Raw genomic sequence first — 16,262 nt, forward strand, 5'->3', positions numbered from 1 at the left:
ACCTGAGACAGAAAACCTGTAAAGCAGCGAGCCTGTAAAAGAAGTGTGCCTGTGAAAATTAAAACCTGTAAAAAGTCCTATATTTATAAGAAAAAAGCAAGATCATATCATCAAGAAAATGGTTTTCAGGTATCCAGTTATGGATTGGAAGACATCGGACATAGCGTCTGAATTTAAACTGTCTCACCAGCGGATGGAACTGTGTTTCCTGGATCAAGAGGTGAGTGAACCGGAGAAATAAACTATCAAAGTCAAGATCGCACTGGGCAATGAGGGCCTACAATGGATCAACACATCAGGATTGCCAGCTGAGCAAGCTATGGACATTCCAGGAGGAACAACTTAAGGTAAAGATCCATTTCCGAGTACATAGGCTTGAGCTGATGACCTACTGGCAAAGGCAAGATGGGTTCATTCACCAGTTTGTTGCAAGGTGCCGAGACAAAGCCCAAGAATGCGACTTTGCAGATATTGAATTGCTAGAACGGGTTATACAGTCGGTAATCGTGTCTACCTGGTTAGAGACCTTTTGTTAAAAAACCTGCTAGAAAAGAAGAAAGGGCACACCATAGATGCCATACTCAATAATACTAGAAAATGTGAAGCCATCATGGCTGGGCATCAACCGTTACAAGTGTTGGAGGTGGCTACGACAATTAGTGTGGTAACCAAGGCTCAAAACATTGCTAAGACTTGTGGGAAATGTGGCCTGTCTCACCCAATTCGCCGTCGTCCAGCATACCAGGACCAGTGCAATGTTTGTGGCATGTGAGGACATTGGGCAAGGCAGTGCAGAAGGCTGAGCTCAGATACTGCACATAGGAATGGTGGCAGATCACATGCAGAGAGAATGTCTGCAAGACAGGATGGCAAATGCAATAAGAGGTATGCCAATACACAACAAAAGACCAAGCAGGTACATCAGGTGAGGAGAGAGACACATTGCCAGGAGGACACGGATGAAGAATGCACTCGTGTGAACAGCGAGCAAGCATTCCACATAGTTACGTCAATGCTATTATGCAATTGAGGCATTCGCCATGATCGGGATTATATGTCCACAGAAGAGTGGCAGGCATAAGCTCAGAGTGAAAATCGACACCGGAGCAAGTGTGAATATTCTGCCGATTATATATTGAAGGACATGTATTTAAGGACATGGAAATCTATGGTGTAACCCAACATGGTCAGGCTGACTGCCGACAACAGTTCTCCGATCAAACACACTGCCTTGCAGTGCAGCCATGGGAGCTCTGAATGGCTACCACAAATTTTTATATTGTAGAGACATTGGACCAGCTGTCGCAGGACTTCCAGAATGCCAAGACTGACAAATTGTCACAATACATGAAGTCAGTAGGTTGAGTGTATCAGGTCAGTTCATGTAAAGGACGACACAAAGGCTGGGAGTCTTGACACGAAGAAGTGATATGACCAGGAGTATCTCCTCGGGCTTCAGTTCATTGCAGCAAGTACCCTGAGGCCAGAGGGATTGCCATTGATTGGTAATGTTGCCAGTCATCATTTTTGTAAGCTTTCCAAACAAGGGAAGATGAAGGCATCAGACAACAGGCAAACAGGGCCAGAATTAGCTCAAATGTGAGTAGGACAGAAAGTCAGAGTCCTCAATCATGTGTCGGGAACTTGGTATCCTGCAGAGGTTGTGAGGATATGTGACCAGCCCAGATCGTACGGCGTCCAGGCACCCAATGGTGCAATTCTCAGTCGGAACTGAAGTCAACTCAGAGAGCTGTAGGTGTGACAACCTTGTGGCAATGCGGACACATTCAAAGACAAAGTCTGAAGGTGAATGTATAAAGGCTATGAACACAGAGGAAGAACTTACTAACCAGAGTTCCCAGCCATCAGAGTCTCAGAGGAGTTGTCGTTTTAGAGTGTTAAACTTGCTTACTTGTAAATAACATTTTGCTTTGATCATGTATTGTTAGTCTGAACCACAACATCATTGTATATGGTACATATGTTATATCTTTGGAAAAAAGGGGGAATGTTGTAGGACCAGCTTAAGAAGGGACCACCTGAAGAGATTGCAAGTGAAGGTCACCAGAGGAACTGATGTCACGTCACACATAACCAGGGAGTTGTGGGTGCAGCCGACAGAGCGAGATGTGTGTAGATGTGGCTCCTGCAGTAGCTGTGTATATATATATATGTTCCAGTTAACTTATCATAAAAACCCCATGTATTCTTTGGATATTACTTGGAGTCCTGTGAATCTTACAACAGTTCACACACCAAAGGAACAAGTAATATCACACTCCTTAGAGTGGGGAAGGTTAAGAGGAGATTTAATAGAGGCGTTGAAAGTCATAAAGGAGTTTAATAGAGTAAATAAAGAGAAACAGTTTACAGTGGCAGGAGGGTCAATAACCAGAGGACACAGATTTAAAGTAGTTGACATAAAGTAGGGTGACATAGGAAACATTTTTTACACAGCAAGTTGTTGTGATCTGGAACGCGCTGCTTGAAAGGGCAGTGGTAACAAATTCAATAATAACTTTCAAATGGGAAACTGAATAAATATGAAAGGGGAAAATTGTGGGGCTATGGGGAAAGAGCAGGGGGGTGGGACTAATTGGATAGCTCTATCAAAGAGCCAGCACAGGCACAATGGGCTGAATGGTCTGTGCAATTCTATGAGTTTGGCCTTTTTTGGAGAGCAGATCTGTGAATCTGTGGGACAGGTAGGTATGTAATGGAGGTACATTGGAGATTGCTGGCCAGTCTGGGAAGGCAGTGGGAAATATAAAGCAATTGGTCTTCCCACTAAATCAGGAGGTTGGATATTCCTATTCACACCCTTGGCTGTTCCTACTGATCACCATATTCAATATTCCCCAGTCCACCACTTCAAACTCAGTCTCTGCTTCCTCCTGTGGGAGCTGATTGAAGACCCCAATCCCGTGAGAGAGGTAGCGCGAGCATGATGTGGGCCACTGTCTCTCCCCCTCACCACCCCCCTCCCCCGACAAGAAGGATGCAGATTGGCCGGCCGATGCTCCTTGGCGAACTCTGACCTTACCTGGAACTGCACGGTTTCCTGCATGGCACCGAGGTGCACAGGGATATGTGGGGCATTGGAAACCAAGCCGCCTGCGGGACCAAACAGCGCACACGAGAAGTCCAGCCGCTCCTTGATGTTGGTGGAGATGGAGCTTCGCTGCAGGATACGACCCATCTGCTCTGTGGGGAGGGAGCACAGCGAGGGTGGGGATTAACTGTCTGATCCTAGGTGGGGTGGGAGGGGGCGGCAAATGCACCGTATGACTCCCAGGGGAGGGTGCATAAACTGGAAGGGTTGTGGTGGGAGTTGAGTTTCATACAAGAAAGAATTTGCATTTCATTAGCGCCTTTCACAACTTTAGTACGTTCCAAACTGCTTCACAGCCAATGAAGTACTTTTGAAGCCACCAATCTAATATTGGAAATGTAACAGCACAACAAGATTAACATTAACAACTTATATAACATAATAAATCATCCCAAGGTGCTGCACAGTTGTGTTATAAAGATAAATTTGACACCGAGCCACATAAGGAGATATTAGGTCAGATGACCAAAAGCCTGGTCAGAGAAAGTCTTAAGAAGTGTCTTAAAGGAAGAAAGAGAGCTGGAAAGGTGTAGGCAGGGAATTCCAGATCTTAGGACCTAGGCAACTGAAGCACGGCTACCAATGGTGGAGAGATTAAAATCAGGGATGCACAAAATGCCTGGAAGTGGAGGAGCGTGGATATCTCTGTGGGGCTGGAGGAGATTAGAGATAGGGAGGGATGAGGCCAGGGAGGGATTTGGAAACAAGAGTCAGAATTTTAAAATTGAGGTGTTGTCGGATGGGGAGCCAGACTAGGTTAGGGAGTACGGGGTGATGGGTGAACAGGATTTGGTGTGAGCACCCGGGCAGCACAGTTTTGGATGACCTCAAGTTTACGGAGGGTAGAATATGGGAGAGCAGCCAGGAGTGTGTTGGAATGTCAGGTCAAGAGGCAGCAAAGGCATGAATGAAGGTTTCAACAGCAGATGAGCTGATGTGGGGGAAAGACAGGCGGTGTTACAGAGCTGGCAATAGTCTTGGTGAAGGTGTGAATATGTGATCAGAAACTCATCTTGGGACCAAATATGACATCAAGGATGTGAACAGGCTGCTTCAGCCTTAGACAGTTGCCAGGGTGAGGGATGGAATCGGTAGCTAGGGAACGGGGTTTGTAGCGGGGACTGAAGCCAATGTCGTCTCAATATTTAATGATATCTCACAAATAACGACATGATAATGACCATATCATCTGTTTTAGTGATGGTGGATGAGGGATAAATATTGGTCAGGACACTAGGGAGACCTCCCTCCACTGCTCTTCGAAATATTGGCCGTGGAATCTTTTATGTCCATTTGAGAGGACAGACAGTACCTCAGTTTAACGTCTTATCCAAAAGATGGCACCTATGACAGTGCAGCACTCCGTCAGTACTGCCCCTCCGACAGTGCAGTGCTCCATCAGTACTGACCCTCCGAGAGTGCAGTGCTCCATCAGTACTGACCCTCTGACAGTGCAGTGCTCCCTCAGTACTGACCCTCTGACAGTGCAGTGCTCCCTCAGTACTGATCCTCCGACAGTGCAGCACTCCTTCAGTACTGACCCTCTGACAGTGCAGTGCTCCCTCAGTACTGACCCTCTGACAGTGCAGTGCTCCCTCAGTACTGACCCTCTGACAGTGCAGTGCTCCCTCAGTACTGACCCTCTGAACGTGCGACACTCCCTCAGAACTGACCCTCTGACAGTGCAGCACTCCCTCAGTACTGACCCTCCGACAGTGCAGCGCTCCTTCAGTACTGACCCTCTGAATGTGCAGCACTCCCTCAGAACTGACCCTCTGAACGTGCGACACTCCCTCAGAACTGACCCTCTGACAGTGCAGCACTCCCTCAGTACTGCCCCTCCGACAGTGCAGCACTCCCTCAGTACTGACCCTCTGAATGTGCGACACTCCCTCAGAACTGACCCTCTTACAGTGCAGCACTCCTTCGGTACTGACCCTCTGAATGTGCGGCGCTCCCTCAGTACTGACCCTCCGACAGTGCAGCGCTCCCTCAGTACTGACCCTCTGACAGTGCAGTGCTCCCTCAGAACTGACCCTCTGACCGTGTGGCACTCCCTCAGTACTGCCTCTCTGACAGTGCAGTGCTCCCTCAGTACTGACCTTCCGACAGTGCAGCACTCCCTCAGTACTGATCCTCCAACAGTGCAACAGTCCCTCAGTACTGACCCTCCGACAGTGCAGCACTCCCTCAATATTGACCCTCTGACAGTGCGGCACTCCCTCAGTACTGACCCTCTGACCGTGTGGCACTGCCTCAGTACTGACCCTCTGACAGTGCAGCACTCCCTCAATATTGAACCTCTGACAGTGCGGCACTCCCTCAGTACTGACCCTCTGACCGTGTGGCACACCCTCAATACTGACCCTCTGACCTTGTGGCAGTGCCTCAGTACTGAACCTTCGACAGTGCAGCGGTCCCTCAGTCTGTCTGGACTGTTTTGATTGGTCAGTTTAAGGGGTGCGTCTGTAGGTTTAGGACGTTTATTCCAGGTGGCTTCTCTCAAACTGGGTTACGGACAGGCGAGGTACCCACTCGCTCTCACTGGGGTACGGACAGGCGAGGTACCCACTCTCTCTCACTGGGGTACGGACAGGCGAGGTGCCGACTCTCACTCACTGGGGTACGGACAGGCGAGGTGGCCACTCTCTCTGTCTCTCTCTCTCCCTGGGGTACGGACAGGCGAGGTGCCCACTCTCTCTCTCTCTCTCTCTCTCTCCCTGGAGTACGGTCAGACGAGGTGCCCACTCTCTCTCTCCCCAGGAAAGGAGGGGCAATAGCATGGGGTTGGGGGGGGGGGGCGGGCGATGTTGGACATAATACGGGAATGCGGGAATTGCATGAGGTGGGGGTGAGGGGGAAAAGCTTAGGAGGTGAGGGGGCTACAGCATTGCTGAAGGACAGCATGAGAGAGGTGGGTGGGGATGGCATGGATTGGGCAAACAGCATGGGAAGGAATGAGGGATGGGATAGGGATGATATCAGTGGGATGAAAGGAATGGGATGGGTATGGCATGCGATGGATGGCACAGGAAGGATGGAATGGCTTGGGATGGGGATTTAAAGAAGTACTGTTACAATAAAGATACTGATTTCACCGCTAATGTCTGCTATTATCCTCCCTAAATTGAATAGTCAATTGCAACGTCCCACACCCACCACTTCCCCACATCCCCACCACCAATGTTTGTACCTGCGATGCTCATGAAGCGGTGGGAGAAGATGGAGAGTTGGATTGTGTCCAGTTTGGGCCCAATGGATTGCGCCTTCCCACTGCCGACACTTATTTTGATGTCACCTTGCTGGGTGATGCCAGCAGCACAGTCTGGTTCAATTAGAATGGTGCTGGGGAGCAAAATGGAGAAGAACTGATATCAGCAACTTGCATTTACCGTAGTAAAATATCCCAAAGCACTTCACAGGAGCGTTATCAACCAAAATTTGACACCGAGTCACACCCAGGGATATTAGGACCAAAGAGGTTTGAGGAGGGAATTCCAGAGCTTAGGACCTCAGCTGCTGAAGGCAGGGCCACCAATGGTGGAGTGAAGAAAGAGATTACAATTGGAGGAGGGCAGATATTTTGAAGGGTTGTAGGGACGAAAGAGGTTAGAGATAGGGAGGGGCAAGGCCATGGAGGAATTTGAAAACCGAGGCATTGCTGGGTCAGGAGCCAATGTCGGTCAGCAAGCAGAGGGGGTGGTGGGCTTTCTTACACCAAACTATCTGTAAAGTTACTGCCTACATTGAACCACAGTGATCAGAGACCAAAAAAGAGTGAGGCACAGAGAGAAGGCAAGGCAGTCAAATATATAGAATGGAGTGAGACACAGACTGTGAGAGTGTGTAACAAACTGACAGAGGAAGAAAGACTTGCTTTTATATAGCGCCTTTCATGACCACCGGACATTCCAAAGTGCCACAGCCGATTAATTACTTTTTAAGTGCAATCACTATTGCAATGTTAGTTACTGTTTGGAGTCACACCTAGCACAAAAGAAAATGGTTGTGTTTGTTGGAGGTCAATCATCTGAGCTCCAGGACATCACTGCAGGAGTTCCTCAGGGTCTTCCATCTTCAGCTGCTTTATCAATGACCTTCCCTCCATCATAAGTGGGGATGTTCGCTGATGATTGCACAATTTTCAGTACCATTCACAACTGTTCAGATACTGAAGCAGTCCGTGCCTGCATGCAGCAAGCCCCGGACAACATTCAGGCTTGGGCTGATAAGTGGAAAGTAACATTCGCGCCACAGAAGAGCCAGGCAATGACTATCTCCAACAAGAAAGAACATAACCATTTCCCATGAAGTTCAAAGCCATTACAATTGCTTAATTCCCCTACCATTGACCAGAAACGTAACTGGACCAGCCAAATAAATACTGTGGCTGCAAAAGTAGGTCAGAGACTGGGAATTCTGCAGCGAGAAACTTATTCCCTGACTCCCTGAAACCTGCTCACCATCTACAAGGCACAAGTCGGGAGTGTGATGGAATACTCTCCACTTGCCTGGATGAGTGCAGCTCCAACAACACTCAGGACGTTCCACACCATTCAGTACAAAGAGGCCTGCTTGATCGGCACCCCATCCACCACTCCCTCTGATGTACAGTGGCAGCAGGGTGTACCATATACAAGATGCACTGCAGCAACTCACCAAGACTTCTTAGACAGCACCTTCCAAACCCACAACATCTAACACCAAGAAGAATAAGGGCAGCAGATGCATGGCAACACCACCACCTGCAAGTTCCCCTCCAAGTCACACACCATCCTGACTAAGAACTATATCGCCATTCCTTCATTGTTGCTGGGTCAAAATCCTGGAAGTCCCTGCTAAACCTCAGAAAGCTTGTTGTGGAAGGATAATGCTGGAGCCTATCTTTACTCAGTTTCACATTTATTGGACAGAATAAAAGGATTAGAAACATGTAGCTCCTCACTCAAACTGTTCTTCAGTCTCAGTAAGTGCTGATAAGTGTTCAGGTAAGACTTCAATTAACCCCCTCCACCTGCATATAATCAAACAATTGATACACAATTAACAGATTAACACTCCCTCCCTAACAGCACTTTGGGTGTACCTCTACCAGATGGACTACAGCGGTTTGTCATGCACGGGAGGAGCTTCCTTTGTGCGAGGTATGACTCCAACCAGTGGAGAGTTTTCCCCCTGATGCCCATTGACTCCAGTTTTGCAAGGGCTCCTTGATGCCACACTTGGTCAAATGCTGCCTTGATGTCAAGGGCAGTCACTCTCACCTCACCTCAGGAGTTCAGCTCTTTTGTCCACATTTGGACAAAGGCTTTAATGAGGTCAGGAGCTGAGTGGCCCTGGCGGAACCCAAACTGAGCGGCAGTGAGAAAGTTATTGCTGAGCAAGTGCCGCTTGATAACACTGTCGACAACCACTTCCATCACTTTGCTGATGACTGAGAGTAGACTGATAGGGTGGTAATTAGCCGGGTTGGATTTGTCCTGCTTTTTATGCACACGACATACGCCAATTTTCCACATTGCAGGGTAGATGCCAGTGTTGTAACTGTACTTGAACAGCTTGGCTAGGGGGCGCAGCACAGGTCTTCAGTACTGTTGCCGGAATATTGTCAGGGCCCATAGCCTTTGCAGCATCCAGTGCCTTCAGTCGTTTCTTGATATCACGCGGAGTGAATCGAATTGGCTGAAGACTGACATCTGTGATGCTGGAGACTTCAGGAGGAGGCCGAGATGGATCATCAACTCGGCACTTCTGGCTGAAGATTGTTGCAAATGCTTCAGCCTTATCTTTTGGACTGATGTGCTGGTCTCCCCCATCATTAAGGATGGGGATAGTTGTGGAGTTTCCTCCTCCTGTCAGTTGTTTAATTGTCCACCACCATTCACGACTGCATTTGGGAGGACTGCAGAACTTAGATCTGATCGTTGATTGTGGGATTGCTTCGTTCTGTTTATCGCAGGCTGCTTCCGATAGCTTCAGGGCACCATTACTGAGACTTGCTTTCAATTCCTATTTGTCTTAATTAATTGCATTTTTATTAATTAACTGAATTTATTGATGAATTGAATTTACATTCCACCAGCTGCCGTGGTGGGATTTGAACCCATGTCCCCAGGACATTAGCTTGGGCCTCTAGATTACTTCTCCAGTGACATTACCACGACACCACTATCTTCCCCCACCTGGTGAGAATGGGGGTCCATTTTGCACCTGATTGATCTGAACCAGTTCCGTTTTCCTCAGTTAGGTTAAAATCGAGGAGGAGAGAACTTGGGAAAGAGAATGAGAGAGAGAGACTGAGAAAATGATTGCAAGAGAAACAGATAAAGGAGCAAGAGACTGAAAGAAAGCGAGATACATAGAGAGAAGAAAGAAGTATCTATCTCTGTTCATTTAACAGAAACAGTCCCACTTGTGGAGTTGTTTGTATCTGCTCATTGCTCTTGGCATCACGCACCCGATACACACAAAGGTACGCGCAAGCACACACACACACACAGCTCCCTACCTGTTTTTATCAATGATGATTGCAGGTCCAGAAACCATGTGATCACATGACAGCTCCTCCAGCAGGTATACAGCGGTATCTAGGTAACCGTCATCAAAATAACACTTCACCACCTGCCAAGCAATAGGGAAAGAGAAGGTTTTAACCTGGATGATGGTTTCAAACTCGAGGTGTGGACTGAATATTGAAATATCCTCAGCATCCTCAGGAAAGTTGTGAGCGACACCTTTGCACACTGGGTAATGCCAGTCTCTCACGCACACTCTCTGACCAGGGCTTCAGTTAAACTACAGCGATTGAAGCACTCCCGGCCTCCTCTATCTCCTCCACAATGCTGATGAGCCCTGCAAAGATACAGGTTTCACAGATGGTGGTAGATCTCTGGGATCTTCCCTCCTGTGGTTGTCCATGGTATGCGGGCCTAGACTCAGGCGACCATGAGAACTTCATAGGAGGGACACTGGAGCTGAGGCATCTCCACTGTCAGGCTGATTTCCCAGCCTAGACACTGAGTGACAGATCGGTGTAGGCCGCCAGTCTCCTTTCCTGTAATTGTTTCTTGTTTTTGGCCACACGTTTAACCAGCACTGGGACTTTGGTAAGAGAGGAGAACGACCAAGGTGTCCCACGTGAAAACCACGTTAAACTGGAGCCAGTGGTCTGGCAGTTTGTTCATCCGTTTTCACAGGGTTACTGAAAAGATACAGGTAGTTAATGTCACTCGATTAATGACTAGGTCCAGGTTGTAGTTAATGTCACTAAGTTAATGAATACATATAGATGGCAGTTAATGTCACTCTGTTAACGACTAGGTCTAGAATGTAGTCAGTTTAGATTACAGGGATAGGGAGGGGCGAGGACATGGAGGGGATTAAAGAGATAGGAAGGGGATAGGACATGGAGGAGATTACAGAGATAGGGAGGGGATAGGACATGGAGGAGATTACAGAGATAGGGAGGGGCGAGGACATGGAGGAGATTACAGAGATAGGGAGGGGATAGGACATGGAGGAGATTACAGAGATAGGGAGGGGATAGGACATGGAGGAGATTACAGAGATAGGGAGGGGATAGGACATGGAGGAGATTACAGAGATAGGGAGGGGATAGGACATGGAGGAGATTACAGAGATAGGGAGGGGATAGGACATGGAGGAGATTACAGAGATAGGGAGGGGCGAGGACATGGAGGGGATTAAAGAGATAGGAAGGGGATAGGACATGGAGGAGATTAAAGAGATAGGAAGGGGATAGGACATGGAGGAGATTACAGAGATAGGGAGGGGCGAGGACATGGAGGAGATTACAGAGATAGGGAGGGGCGAGGACATGGAGGAGATTACAGAGATAGGGAGGGGCGAGGACATGGAGGAGATTAAAGAGATAGGAAGGGGATAGGACATGGAGGAGATTACAGGGATAGGGAGGGGATAGGACATGGAGGAGATTACAGAGATAGGAAGGGGATAGGACATGGAGGAGATTACAGGGATAGGGAGGGGATAGGACATGGAGGAGATTACAGAGATAGGGAGGGGCGAGGACATGGAGGAGATTAAAGAGATAGGAAGGGGATAGGACATGGAGGAGATTACAGGGATAGGGAGGGGATAGGACATGGAGGAGATTACAGAGATAGGGAGGGGCGAGGACATGGAGGAGATTACAGAGATAGGGAGGGGCGAGGACATGGAGGAGATTAAAGAGATAGGAAGGGGATAGGACATGGAGGAGATTACAGAGATAGGGAGGGGATAGGACATGGAGGAGATTACAGAGATAGGGAGGGGATAGGACATGGAGGAGATTACAGAGATAGGGAGGGGATAGGACATGGAGGAGATTGCAGAGATAGGAAGGGAATAGGACATGGAGGAGATTACAGAGATAGGGAGGGGATAGGATACGGAGGAGATTACAAAGATAGGGAGGGGCGAGGACATGGAGGAGATTACAGAGATAGGGAGGGGCGAGGACATGGAGGAGATTACAGAGATAGGGAGGGGCGAGGACATGGAGGAGATTACAGAGATAGGGAGGGGCGAGGACATGGAGGAGATTAAAGAGATAAGAAGGGGATAGGACATGGAGGAGATCACAGAGATAGGGAGGGGCGAGGACATGGAGGAGATTACAGAGATAGGGAGGGGCGAGGACATGGAGGAGATTACAGAGATAGAGAGGGGATAGGACATGGAGGAGATTACAGAGATAGGGAGGGGCGAGGACATGGAGGAGATTACAGGGATAGGGAGGGGCGAGGACATGGAGGAGATTACAGAGATAGAGAGGGGATAGGACATGGAGGAGATTACAGAGATAGGAAGGGAATAGGACATGGAGGAGATTACAGGGATGGGGAGGGGATAGGACATGGAGAAGATGACAGAGATAGGGAGGGGATAGGACATAGAGGACATTACAGAGATAGGGAGGGGATAGGACATGGAGGAGATTACAGAGTTAGGAAGGGGATAGGACATGGAGGAGATTACAGAGATAAGAAGGGGATAGGACATGGAGGAGATCACAGAGATAGGGAGGGGCGAGGACATGGAGGAGATTACAGAGATAGGGAGGGGCGAGGACATGGAGGAGATTACAGAGATAGAGAGGGGATAGGACATGGAGGAGATTACAGAGATAGAGAGGGGCAAGGGTCTGGAGGAGATTACAGGGATAGGGAGGGGATAGGACATGGAGGAGATTACAGAGATAGGGAGGGGATTGGACATGGAGAAGATGACAGAGATAGGGAGGGGATAGGACATAGAGGACATTACAGAGATAGGGAGGGGATAGGACATGGAGGAGATTACAGAGTTAGGAAGGGGATAGGACACGGAGGAGATTGCAGAGACAGGGAGGGGTGAGGACCTGGAGATTACAGAGATATGGAGGGGTGAGGACCTGGAGGAGATTACAGAGATAGGGAGGGGCGAGGACATGGAGGAGATTACAGAGATAGGGAGGGGCGAGGACATGGAGGAGATTACAGAGATAGGGAGGGGCGAGGACATGGAGGAGATTACAGGGATAGGAAGGGGATAGGACCTGGAGGAGATTACAGAGATAGAGAGGGGCAAGGACATGGAGGAGATTACAGGGATATAGAGGGGATAGGACACGGAGTAGATTACAGAGATAGGTTGGGGTGAGGACCTGGAGGAGATTACAGGGATAGGCAGGGGATAGGACACGAATGTGATTACAGAGATAGGGATGGGCGAGGACCTGGAGGAGATTACAGAGAGGGAGGAGATAGGACATGGAGGTGATTACAGAGTTAGGAAGGGGATAGGACAGGGAGGAGATTAAAGGGATAGGGAGGGGTTAGGATACGGAGGGGATTACAGAGAGGGAGGGGATAGGACATGGAGGAGATTACAGGGATAGGGAGGGGATAGGACATGGAGGAGATTACAGAGATAGGGAGGGGATAGGACATGGAGGAGATTACAGAGAGGAAGGGGATAGGACACGGAGGAGATTACAGGGACAGGGAGGGGATAGGACACGGAGGAGATTACAGAGAGGGAGGGGATAGGACATGGAGGAGATTACAGAGATAGGGAAGGGATAGGACATGGAGGAGATTACAGAGAGGGAGGGGATAGGACATGGAGGAGATTACAGAGATAGGGAGGGGATAGGACCTGGAGGAGATTACAGAGAGGGAGGGGATAGGACATGGAGGAGATTACAGGGATAGGGAGGGGATAGGACATGGAGGAGATTACAGAGATAGGGAGGGGATAGGACCTGGAACAGATTACAGAGATAGGGAGGGGACATGACAAGGAGCAGATTACAGAGATATGGAGGGTATAGGACATGGAGGAGATTACAGAGATAGGGAGGGGATAGGACATGGAGGAGATTACAGAGATATGAAGGGGATAGGACCTGGAGGAGATTACAGAGATATGGAGGGGATCGGACATGGAGGAGATTACAGAGATAGGGAGGGGACAGGACATGGAGGAGATTACAGAGATAGGGAGGGGATAGGACATGGAGGAGATTACAGAGATAGGGAGGGGATAGGACATGGAGGAGATTACAGAGATATGGAGGGGATAGGACCTGGAGGAGATTACAGAGATAGGGAGGGGACAGGACATGGAGGAGATTACAGAGATATGGAGGGGATCGAACATGGAGGAGATTACAGAGATAGGGAGGGGACAGGACATGGAGGAGATTACAGAGATAGGGAGGGGATAGGACCCGGAGGAGATTACAGAGATATGGAGGGGATAGACATGGAGGAGATTACAGAGATAGGGAGCGGTGAGGACCTGGAAGAGATTACAGGGATATAGAGGGGATAGGACACGGAGGAGATTACAGAGATAGGGAGGGGATAGACATGGAGGAGATTACAGAGATAGGGAGCGGTGAGGACCTGGAAGAGATTACAGGGATAGAGAGGGGTAGGACACGGAGGCGATTACAGAGATAGGGAGGGGATAGACATGGAGGAGATTACAGAGATAGGGAGGGGATAGGACAAGGAGGAGATTACAGGGATAGGGAGGGGATAGGACACAGAGGAGATTACAGAGATAGGGAGGGGATAGGACATGGAGGAGATTACAGAGATAGGGAGGGGACAGGACATGGAGGAGATTACAGAGATAGGGAGGGGATAGGACATGGAGGAGATTACAGAGATATGGAGGGGATAGGACATGGAGGAGATTACAGAGGTAGGGAGGGGATAGGACATAGAGGAGATTACAGAGAGATGGAGGGGATAGGACATGGAGGAGATTACAGAGATAGGGAGGGGATAGGACATGGAGGAGATTACAGAGATAGGGAGCGGTCAGGACCTGGAAGAGATTACAGGGATAGAGAGGGGATAGGACACGGAGGAGATTACAGAGATAGGGAGGGGATAGACATGGAGGAGATTACAGAGATAGGGAGGGGATAGGACATGGAGGAGATTACAGAGATAGGGAGGGGTGAGGACCTGTAGATTACGAGATAGGGAGGGGTGAGGACCTGGAGGAGATTACAGACATAGGGAGGGGCGAGGACAGGGAGGAGATTACAGGGATAGGAAGGGGATTGGACCTGGAGGAGATTACAGAGATAGAGAGGGGCAAGGACATGGAGGAGATTACAGAGATAGGTTGGGGCGAGGACCTGGAGGAGATTACAGGTTTAGGGAGGGAATAGGACACAGAAGAGATTACAGAGATAGGGAGGGAATAGGACATGGAGGAGATTACAGAGATAGGTTGGGGCGAGGACCTGGAGGAGATTACAGAGATAGAGAGGGGATAGGACCTGGAGGAGATTACAGGGATAGGGAGGGGATAGGACACGGAGGAGATTACAGAGATAGGGAGGGGATAGGACTTGGAGGAGATTACAGAGAGGGAGGGGATAGGACATGTCGGAGATTACAGAGGTAGGAAGGGGATAGGACATGGAGGAGATTACAGAGATAGGGAGGGGTTAGGACATGGAGGAGATTACAGAGGTAGGAAGGGGATAGGACATGGAGGAGATTACAGAGAGGGAGGGTATAGGACATGGAGGAGATTACAGGGATAGGGAGGGGATAGGACATGGAGGAGATTACAGAGATGGGGAGGGGATAGGATATGGAGGAGATTACAGAGATAGGGAGGGAGTAGGACATGGAGGAGATTACAGAGATAGAGAGGGGATAGAACATGGAGGAGATTACAGAGATAGAGAGGGGATAGGACATGGAGGAGATTACAGAGATAGGGAGTGGATAGGACACGGAGGAGATTACAGAGATAGAGTGGGGATAGGACACACAGGAGATTACAGAGATAGGGAGGGGATAGGACATGGAGGAGATTACAGAGATAGGGTGGGGATAGAACATGGAGGAGATTACAGAGTTAGGAATGGGATAGGACATGGAGGAGATTACAGAGATAGAGAGAGGATAGGATACGGACGAGATTACAGAGTGGGAGGGGATAGGACATGGAGGAGATTACAGAGTTAGGAAAGGAATGGGACATGGAGGAGATTACAGGGATGGGGAGGGGATAGGATACGGAGGAGATTACAGAGAGGGAGGGGATAGGACATGGAGGAGATTACAGAGTTAGGAAGGGAATAGGACATGGAGGAGATTACAGGGATAGGGAGGGGATAGGACATGGAGGAGATTTCAGAGTTAGGAATGGGATAGGACATGGTGGAGATTACAGAGAGGGAGGGGATAGGACATGGAGGAGATTACAGAGCCGGAGGGCATAGGACATGGAGGAGATTACAGGGATAGGGTGGGGATAGGACATGGAGGAGATTGCAGAGTTAGGAAGGGGATAGTACATGGAGGAGATTACAGGGATAGGGAGGGGATAGGACATGGAGGAGATTACAGAGATAGGGAGGGGAAAGGATACGGAGGAGATTACAGAGAGTGAGGGGATAGGACATGGAGGAGATTACAGAGTTAGGAAGGGGATAGGACACAGAGGAGATTACAGAGACAGGCAGGGAAGAGGACACGGAGGAGATTACAGAGACAGGGAGGGGCGAGGACCTGGAGATTACAGAGTTAGGGAGGGGTGAGGACCTGGAGGAGATTACAGAGATGGGGAGGGGCGAGGACATGGAGGAGATTACAGAGATAGGGAG

General features: G+C 49.1%; 1 protein-coding gene across 2 annotated transcripts in view; it reads right to left on the bottom strand.

Annotated features, from left to right (window-relative positions):
- Positions 1–16,262, bottom strand: part of oplah (5-oxoprolinase, ATP-hydrolysing) — a 203,186-nt gene that overhangs the window by 41,782 nt on the left and 145,142 nt on the right. For both annotated transcript variants that reach the window (XM_068016020.1, XM_068016011.1), the window contains exons 16-18: positions 9,621–9,733; positions 6,306–6,457; positions 3,044–3,204 (exon numbers count right to left, since the gene is read on the bottom strand). In XM_068016020.1, the coding sequence (XP_067872121.1) occupies positions 3,044–3,204; positions 6,306–6,457; positions 9,621–9,733 (426 nt within the window). The remainder of the gene's footprint in view (positions 1–3,043; positions 3,205–6,305; positions 6,458–9,620; positions 9,734–16,262) is intronic.

Source organism: Heterodontus francisci, chromosome 2, assembly GCF_036365525.1.
Source record: "Heterodontus francisci isolate sHetFra1 chromosome 2, sHetFra1.hap1, whole genome shotgun sequence".
Taxonomy (NCBI): Eukaryota; Metazoa; Chordata; class Chondrichthyes; order Heterodontiformes; family Heterodontidae; genus Heterodontus; species Heterodontus francisci.